The sequence below is a fragment of the Choloepus didactylus genome, chromosome 5 (assembly GCF_015220235.1).
Source record: "Choloepus didactylus isolate mChoDid1 chromosome 5, mChoDid1.pri, whole genome shotgun sequence".
Classification (NCBI taxonomy): Eukaryota; Metazoa; Chordata; class Mammalia; order Pilosa; family Megalonychidae; genus Choloepus; species Choloepus didactylus.
In genome coordinates this window covers 136,890,393-136,899,908 of record NC_051311.1, presented here as the reverse complement: position 1 = coordinate 136,899,908, position 9,516 = coordinate 136,890,393, and the positions used below count along the sequence as shown (strand labels likewise).

General features: G+C 50.5%; 1 protein-coding gene and 1 long non-coding RNA gene across 4 annotated transcripts; one reads left to right on the top strand and one right to left on the bottom strand.

Annotated features, from left to right (window-relative positions):
• The first annotated feature begins 2,285 nt into the window (after window positions 1–2,285).
• HOXA2 (homeobox A2) lies at window positions 2,286–6,199 on the top strand. Its single transcript, XM_037836940.1, has 2 exons — window positions 2,286–3,609; window positions 4,255–6,199. The coding sequence occupies exons 1-2, from the start codon at window positions 3,228–3,230 to the stop codon at window positions 4,992–4,994; spliced, it is 1,122 nt and encodes a 373-aa protein (XP_037692868.1). The 5' UTR covers window positions 2,286–3,227; the 3' UTR covers window positions 4,995–6,199.
• On the bottom strand, window positions 5,486–9,507 carry LOC119534509. 3 transcript variants are annotated; one of them, XR_005217040.1, is made up of 4 exons: window positions 8,534–9,507; window positions 7,053–7,204; window positions 6,286–6,910; window positions 5,486–5,894 (listed from the first exon to the last, which is right to left on the bottom strand). It is a non-coding gene; the product is annotated as an uncharacterized LOC119534509 (long non-coding RNA). The 3 variants fall into 3 exon arrangements; XR_005217041.1 differs by having other exon boundaries at window positions 6,286–7,204; window positions 8,534–8,739; window positions 9,244–9,507; XR_005217039.1 differs by having other exon boundaries at window positions 6,286–7,204.
• Window positions 9,508–9,516: the final 9 nt, after the last annotated feature.

Here is a 9,516-nt window from a genome sequence, read left to right as displayed (position 1 = left end):
TTTCACCACCAGAGCTGCTTCTCCAGGTCTGTTCTGGCCTTGTGATATGTGCGTGTGTATATACATATATATGTGTGTGTGTGTACATATATATATATATATATGAGTTTGAGCTGTGAGAGAGGTGGGTCTCTTCCCCCCACCTCCAACCTCCCTGCCCAAATATGGCGTGCACCTCAGAAATGCAGAGGCTGGGAAGCCAGTCTTTGTGAGAACTGGAGGTTGTTCATGCTGAGCAAATACAGGAGTCATCTTTTAAATAATCGTTTTAGAGAATAACTTTTTAGAGAATAATGGTGTATAAAGTTATCTGGAAAATTAAATAAGGACCAGTATCTTTGGAGAGAAAGAGAGAAAGAGACAGAAAAATCCACCAGGGAGGATCCTATTTCTAAAATTCAGCGTTTAGCTGAGAGAGGAATGGTTTGGAGTTTTCTTTCTTCCCTTAGGTGGAGATCTAAAAATAAGATTCTAATATGATTTTCTGTATCTTGCAAGTCAAGACATTCATTTTGACTTTCACAGAAGAAATATCAATCTCACCCCCAGCTTCTGAGATATTAAAAAGAAATCCTTATTAAAATATCTCTTGAGTTAAAATAATAGATTTAGGGGAGATTTCAGTGTTGAGTGGTCAGAGAAAAGAGCTTTCTCCCAGATGGTATTTGAATTAAAGCCTCTGAGGCGGGCAAAATGCTCTCACCCACGCAGCCCCTGACAAAGCGTCCTCAATGCCGGACAGTTCTGCTCCCTCTTCCCAGCTCCCCCTCCTCTTAACCCCTCCATATTTTCTAGTAAAACCAAATGCCAAAAGCCACCATCCCAGAGTCTGCAAATCTCCTTCCCTAAAAGCACCCCTCTAGTCCCTTCTGCTGCCAAAAAATATCTTTAAAAAGACCAGTTTTCCTTGTTTACTTGCGTTTCCTGCTTGCCTCTTTGCTCGGCCACATTTGATCTTGGAAAGAGCTCGAAGCTGAAATGTGTTCTTAAGGGCCAGAAGCTGTCAAGGCTTTTGGTGAGCAAGATTGATCGTGCCCAGACTTCCTTCAGAGCTTTGTTTGGAATAAAAGCAAGAAAACTGAAAAACTCCACATTTTCCAAAATAGCATCTCTACCTGCAAGGCGATGCTCTAGGCTAGTAAACTAACCAAGGCCACTTCATATCTAATTTCCAACCCAAACCCTCTTTGATGATGGTCCCAGAGATGAAGTCCTGGCCTTGCTCCTTGGTCAGCCTTTCTTGTTTTCTACGTAGATTTTTCTCCCCCTCCAACCTTTCTCTCCCTGGCCATCAGAATGATTTATTTTCCTGCCACCGATGCCTGCCTGCCTGCCTGCTGGCCTGGGGCAGTCTGTTCACTTGGTCCATTTCAAAGGAAGAAAAAGCGAATCACCATCCTCAGGGGTTGGGGAGGGGGGGGAAGAGGTACCTTCATATCTCTTTCTCAGCCTCTTCCCTTCTTTCTGGCTTGGTGGATTTTTAAAAAGTTATTATTTGATTCCTAAAGGTGTTATCTTTTGAACCCTCCAGCACCATCCAAGATGCGCTCAGTCTCAAGTCTCCGAATTGGATAAAAGAGAGCGTGAATGAGAAACAGAAATCTTCATAATCCCTCCTGGTCGCCCTCTTTCCCCCGCGGTGCTGTTTCCAGCAACAGAACGCGGATGCAAATATCCCGGGTGCCTAAGGAGAGGGAAGGTGCGGGAGGCGATTCAGACTCTCAGGGAGCACTCGCTGAGTCTCAACCAACCAGCACCCCCAACCAGAGTGACAAGGACAAGGAGAAGAGAAAAGAAAGGAACAAGAGCCTTCTCCCTCCCTGCTGCTAACTTCCAACAGACTTCCTGGAAATCGGAAATACTCACCGCACCCGAGCCCTATGGGTATGAAACCCAGAATACCAGGAGCCGCAGGCGCCTGCTCCTGGCAGCATTTCTTTGGCTGGCAGCAGCCCTGGCTACAGGGATTTGGACACATGGACCTGGGGCTGTTGTCTCGCTTGGTACATGCATCTAGCTTTCTTGATCCACTCCTGAGAAGTTGATGGCGCAGGAAGGTCGGGAAGCTTTGAGAGCCGCCGCCTCCCGTTTTCCGCTTCCCGCCGTAGCCAGATGCAAAGCTGCGGTGGAAAAGCTGGGCTAACAATGGGCCCGCGGCCGGGGCTGGGGGGCGCGGACTCTGAGCTAGGCATTGAAGGGAGGGGGGCGAGGGGCTGGGAGAGCCAGGGGGAAAGAGAGGGGGACAGAAGAGAGGGAGGGGGAGAGGGGAGAAGAGGAAGAGAAGGGAAAACGGAGAGGGAGGAAAACCGACTGAGAGCCAGCGAGAGATCAGTTCTGAGATCCAGGACCTGGTTTAGAAGAAGTAGAGGAGGAAAAAGGAAGAAAAAGAGGGCAAAACCCGGAAAGGAGTCTCTCTTCTCTTTCCTTTCTCTTTTCTTTCTCTCTTCATCTTTCTCTCCCTCCCTCTCTCTTTCTTTTCTGTCTCTCTCTCATCTCCCTTCTCTCTGCTCCTTCCTCCAGCTTTAGCAGAACTTATGTGGCTGGGATGCTGGGCCCTCGGGTGTCAAAACTTTGAAGATTAATGGATTACTTTGTTAATGACTGCAGGCGTCAGACTGAGGTGCTTAAATGATTTGTGAGGTGCGAGGAGTCTTCCCGACAGTCCCAAACAATGCGCGGAGTGTGCGGGGGAGGCAGAGGGCAGCCGCCGGCGGGACCGGTGGCAGGCTCACACTCGCCCGCCGTCGCACACTCACACACACTCCCAGGCGCTCACACCAGATCCTTGCTGATCAGGAAGCGCGCAGGCACCCTTGCCCCCACGCACTCACGGGCATCCCCAACCATATATATGTATTTTTGCCCTGAAAAAAGTGTAAATAAAGCCTCTCTGGCCCCCAATGAGGCGTTCCTTCCCGACTTTTTTGGATCAATCAAACAGACAGTGGCTTCTTTTGATTAAAGCCCAAATTGTCATTGGGCAGAAGCAATCATGTGACAGCCAATTCGGTCCAATTTCAACCTTGTCTCCATGAATTCAATAGTTTAATAGTAGCGCGGTCCCCATACGGCTGTAATCAGTGAATTAGAAAAAAAACACCCCAGCAGCGATCTTCTATGATAGATTTTTTTCTCCCTCCGCGCTCGCCTTTTTCCTGGGCCTTGCCCCCCCAAAGCCCCTCCAGAAGAGGGAACTTTTTCTCCGAGGGGGCTCCAAGGAGAAGGCCATGAATTACGAATTTGAGCGAGAGATTGGTTTTATCAATAGCCAGCCGTCGCTCGCTGAGTGCCTGACATCTTTTCCCCCTGTCGCTGATACATTTCAAAGTTCATCAATCAAGACCTCGACGCTTTCACACTCGACACTGATTCCTCCTCCTTTTGAGCAGACCATTCCCAGCCTGAACCCGGGCAGTCACCCTCGCCACGGCGCTGGCGGCCGCCCCAAGCCGAGCCCCGCGGGCAGCCGCGGCAGCCCAGTGCCCGCCGGCGCCCTGCAACCGCCTGAGTACCCCTGGATGAAGGAGAAGAAGGCGGCCAAGAAAACTGCGCTGCCGCCGGCCTCGGCCGCCACCGCCACCACCGGCCCTGCCTGCCTCAGCCACAAAGGTCAGTCCAAAGACTTGGCCCCAGGTCTCCGGGACCCTCTTCCCCCTCTGGACTACCCGAAGAGCGGTTATAGGGGGAAGGGAGCGTGGGCTGGGGGGAAAGGGGGAAAGGGAGAGATGCTTGGCTGCTTTTTCCCTTTCCCCGTGGGCTTAGGAGTGGGTTGCTGGAGAGAGAAGGGATCTTGTGCTCCACAATAAGACATATATGTATTTTTTTTCCGGAAGGGGGGGACTTTCCCTAACTTGTGTAATATGGGATGATTTATTTGAGTTGGAACTGACCTCCTCTTGTCTCCTTGTCCTAGAGTTTGGCTTTTTGACAGTAATGAAGAGTGATAGATCGCTCCTGCTCAGCTAAGCAGCTGATGCATTAATTATAAATTGTGGTGTGGCTAATATAAAGTTTGCTTCCGGATGGAGAGGTTGGGGGGAGCTACAGGCAGAAATTTGTTGGAGGTGGAGGAGACGGGGTCTCCCCGGACTGGACTCCCAGGAAAGGCAGCACAATAGCTCCACTGCATCCCCGGGCCGCCATTTTGTTGCAGTTGATGTTTTCTGCTATATTTATTCTCCAGTGGAATAACCCGGCTTGGATCTTTCCACCTTCAACTGTGAGTGTGTCTCTTGTTGGTTTCCCTTTCCGCAGAATCCCTGGAAATCGCCGATGGCAGCGCCGGGGGCTCGAGGCGTCTGAGAACTGCTTACACCAACACGCAGCTTTTAGAGCTGGAAAAAGAATTTCATTTCAACAAGTATCTTTGCAGACCCCGAAGGGTGGAGATTGCAGCGCTACTGGATTTGACTGAGAGACAAGTGAAAGTGTGGTTTCAGAACCGGAGGATGAAGCACAAAAGGCAGACCCAGTGCAAGGAGAACCAAAACAGCGAGGGGAAATTTAAAAGCCTTGAGGACTCGGAGAAAGTGGAGGAGGATGAGGAAGAGAAGTCACTCTTTGAGCAAGCCATCAGCGTCTCCGGGGCTCTTCTGGAGAGGGAAGGTTACACTTTTCAACAAAATGCCCTCTCTCAGCAGCAGGCTCCCAACGGACACAATGGCGACTCCCAAAGTTTCCCAGTTTCGCCTTTAACCAGCAATGAGAAAAATCTGAAACATTTTCAGCACCAGTCACCCACTGTTCCTAACTGCTTGTCAACAATGGGCCAGAACTGTGGCGCTGGCCTAAACAATGACAGTCCCGAGGCCCTCGAGGTCCCCTCTTTGCAGGACTTCAACGTTTTCTCCACAGATTCCTGCCTGCAGCTTTCAGATGCAGTCTCACCCAGTTTGCCAGGTTCCCTCGACAGTCCCGTAGATATTTCAACTGACAGCTTTGACTTTTTTACAGACACACTCACCACAATCGACTTGCAGCATCTGAATTACTAAAAACATTAAAGCAAAACAAAGCATCACAAAACAAAAGCCCCCTTGACCAGGTGGTTTTGCCTTCTTTTATTCGGGGTGCTAATTTTTATTTTATTTTATTCTTGACCAACCCCATCCGTCCTTTAAATATTGAGGATTTTCTGTTTAGTGATTCCCCCTGGGAACCCAGTTTCAGAGCCAACTTTTACAGATTATTTTGGAGTTTTAGTTGTTTTAAATTCAATCCAACCACCCTTTATGTGATTTCCTGAAAGCAATATATGAGGCCTGCAAGAAAGTGATTATATAATTGTATCTTCACTTTCTTTTTATTTTTATATTACATTCGGATGCATTGTCATGCGTATTTTTGGTAGAATAAATTCTCCTTTGCTACAAATAGCTTTCTTATTTCCCCCCCCCTCTTTTTCTTCTTTTAGGTCTAACTCAGTAAATAAAATTCTGGTCACAATTTATCTTCTTTTTCAGTTTTAATGTATTTATTAAGGGAGCACAAAATTTTCATTAGATAGCAACAAAAAAGAAAGCCAGAAAATGGCTATGGCTTCTGAGAAGTGTTTTTTTTTTTTTTAAAGGGAATATATTTGGTTTTCAGTGTAGAGCTTCAAGCCATCGATTTCAATAGGTAATAGAAACAAGATTGGGCAGCCTATGAGTAGGGCCATGTGGAAGCTTTTGAAACTGGATAAATAAAGTGCCTAAAGAAACCTCCCACTCAGGAATGTGGAGTTTCTTGAACAAGCTACCAGTCTCTAGGTCATTAACTAAGTTATCAGCATTTTATTTATTTATACACGTTTGTTTCAAACATCTACATTCCACCCCTCCCCCATAAATCCCCACACATTTTCAGTGTGGTTGATTAGTCTCCCAGGTGTGGATGAGTCCAGGCAAACAGACCTAAAAAATAGGAAAAAAAGAAAAATAAACAATCGTTACTAGCTGGAAAATGCACTTCATTTTTTCCACTCTTCTGGTCCAGTCATTCTAGGATTCTTTTTTTTAGGGTTAGAAAAATCAATATTTCATTCTTAAACCAGTTTACATTGCAAATAATGAATCATTAAAGCTTTGAAGTCAGGTTAGCAAGTTGAAATTTAAAATGGAGTGTTGTTTCTTCATTCTAGGTTATAAAACAACCCAGTTTCGAGGTGGGGGGAGCACTTTAAATGAAATAACAATAAAATGTGATCTAGGGTGCGTTATTGGGTTGTTCTGTTTTTTCCCTTTTCTTATGTCTCCCATGTTTATTTTTCCCTTTCTGAGCTATGTTCTGACAGCAACTGCTTACCGTGAGAAAACGCGGTGTGTAAGCAACATGTGTGCGGGGCAGTTGATTTACGAACCCGGCTCTTAACTGTAGAGTCTTGGAAGTCATAATGAAATCGCGGTCTTTCTCCATGGGTTTGCTCCCCATCTTCCCTTTCTCCTTCACCCCCTAAGTCTTGGCAGCAGCGGAGGCGTGGGGGAGGGGGGCACCATGGCCGATTTCCGGCCCCTGGCGCGGCGCGGAGCAGGGCAGCCCGGCCCCGGCCAGGGCTGAGCCGCTGCTGGGTGCGATTCGTCCTATGCTCATAAATCAAACGCTTTCTATGAATGAGAATGTCATCAAAGAGATCAATTGCAGGAACACATGCACAAATAAAAATCCTCTTACGTAGTTGCCGGGGATTCCCGTCCGAAAGCATTAAGTTAGAAGGCGTTTAGTCATAATTCATTTTTATTGCTCTTTTAAAACAACAGCTTGGCTGAGCCGCAGATGCCATGAACAGCTCCGGGACTCGGCGGGGTTTTGTCTCTTCCTGGCTCCTTCCCTTTCTAGTCCAAGAGCCTTGAAAGAGGGGCTTTGAGCCTAGCGAGCCGCTTGCAGGCGATTATTTTAATCGTGACCACGCTAGCCTTTTCATCCATTTTCCCTGGGCGTTTAAAGAGATTTAGCTTGTGTGGTGGGGCTCCGGCATGCGTGCCCAGAAGACCACGCACCCCCTTCACCGCCTAATCGGCCCCAGGATTTCTTGGTGGGGGTGGGGTGGGAGGACTCGAGCTACGGAAGCCTACCGGCTCGAAGTCAGAGCAGGCTGCTTTTGTGAGCCGCACGGGAGAGCTGCGCTCCTGGAAGCTCTCAGGCGGAGCCCGCTCGGTTGCGAGAGCTCGGTCTGCCGATCTTGGCGCGCAGAGGCGGACGGTCACCGGCCCGAGTTTCTGCGGGCCTTTGTGGGAGTGCATGCTTTTGACACCGAGAAAAACATCCCACCCAGACTGTCTCAGAAAAGAGGTCAGGAGAGAAGAAGAAAGTTGGAGGGAGAGGAGCGCGAGGCCGGGAGCTAGCACAGGAGGGCACACAGCTGAGGCCTGGGGCGGCTTTGTGGCGGGCGCCCTGCCGCCGAGGGGCGTCGCGCGAACCTGAGCGGAGGAGGCCAACAAAGGTACAGGAACGAGGCAGAGGGGGAGAACGTACCGACGTGCTTTGGCTGGGAGAACAGGTCGCCCACACTGCCAGCACATACCCTTCCACCTCAGCCCCTCCCCCACAGATCCCCTTCTCCCCCTATTCCGCTGAAGGCCTGGAACTCTCAAGGAAGCCGCTTCCAGGAGCCTTGCTTTTTCCCTTCTCCAGGAAGAGGTTCCCCAGGAACTGAAATTGGGGCAGGAGTGACCTTTCCTGTACGTACGTGCTACCTCTTAAAACATGCTTGAGGATGGGTCAAAGGTCACAGAAAAATACCATTCCAAAGGAAGTGTTTGGGGGAAATGTTTTTTGTTTGTTTTGTTTTGTTGCTACTGAGAGTCCAGTGTTAAAATTCTGCATGGGTTTTCCCTTCTGGTGTGACAGATTTGGGGGGAGCCTCTATATTTGGAGAACAGAACACAGAAGCCTGAAAGGGAGCCTAACACATTTGAAATATGCCCGCCTCAAGCAAAGCTTGGCTGTTCTAACTGGGGGAGGGAAGGTAGGAAAGGAGTAGGAATCCCAAACCTACATACAGTCCTCACAATAATTTTCACCTGTCAGATTCAATGTTGTAAATACCATCAGAGTAAAATCTATAGAACATTAGCTGCAAAGCTTCTTGGCTGATTTCTGGATTTCTTCTATCTAAGGATGCATCAATTCTCGGTCTCTGGCCTTTTCTCTTTACAAGCCCAGGGTTGACTCCAAACCTAACAGTAAATCGCAATTAACGACCCCATCAGGATCAGGGTAGGATGAGGGTGATGGAGACCAGGACCCCTGGCTTGGGATGATGCTCAGATTTGCACGTGTCTCTCTAGGGAAAGACTTGGCGATTCACATAAGCAGCTACACAGTAAGTTGGAAAGGGGAGGAGGTATCCTTAGGGAAGAGAAAGGGTCCAGTCCACCATCAGCCATCTGTCCACACCCCTCCCACCTGCCAGCCCCCACCCTCACTCCAGACGTGCAGTGCAGTAGAATGTGGTGTGTGTGTGTGTGTGGGGGGTGTTGGAGGATGCTTTCCCACGCGTAACACTCCTCCTCTAGAAACAGAGAAAGGTAGGAGAGAGGGGAGTTGAGCATACTTTGTTGGAGCTGTGGTCTGGCCCTTCTAGGCCCCACCTGGAGCGCGCAGGCTGCTGGGTCCTAGGAAGCCGGCAGATGGGCTGCAGCGCGCAGCCCGGCCCCCACGCTGGCCATGTCCGCTAGCGTCGTCTCTCTTCCCCGCCTCCTACCCCTCAAAATCCAGTGGCCCAGTTGCTGGGGATCCCGGAGGGCACCGGGAGCAAAGCTGAGTGAGGAGGAGAAAGGGGCGGAGAGCGAGGAGAGAGGGCGGAGAAGAGTCGGGCCATCCCAGGCCTTTGCTGAGGAGCTGTGCGCCAAGGGCTCATCCGCCCCCGGGCGTCGAATTACAAACGCCCCTTATTGGCATGCTAATAGCAACGGTGTGGGGGGGGGGGGGGCGGAAAGGGAGCTTCGGAGACCCTCCGTGGAGAAGGGAGTTTTCTTTTCTGGAACACGCCCCTGCACACCCACCAGGATTCCTCTCAGCCAGCCCTTGCGCACTTCCCTCTCCGCTCGGAGCTTGGGAAGCGGATGGGCTAGCCTCGCCCTCCACCACAGTTCTCTGTACTCCCCACCGCCCCAGGGTCCCGCAGCAGGGACTGTGCAGTAAAAACTACCCCGGAACCGGGGGCTCGCGCCGGCCTTGTTCCTAGCCTTTCTGTTCCGCCCAGCGAGTTCCGGCCCCTTTATTCCTCACCCGAGAGAGCCGAGCGCCCTCTTCCCATCTCACCTCTTGCCAGTTCATCTTTCTGTGCACAGCGGAGAGGGGAACGGGGGCGGGGGATGTCCTCAGCCCCCACCTCCCGCAGGGGCGGGGGGCGAGCGTAGTCGGGCGCGCGCAGAAGGCAGCTTCTCCTCTCCTTTGCCCCGGCACTCTGAATCCGCCGTTGCAGCCGCCGCAGCTACTGCCGCCGCCTGGGCTGCCTAGGGGGGCGACTGCGCGTCACCTAGATGAAGGAGCGCCGGGGATTTAAATGCCACTGAAACCCTGATCCATCACCGC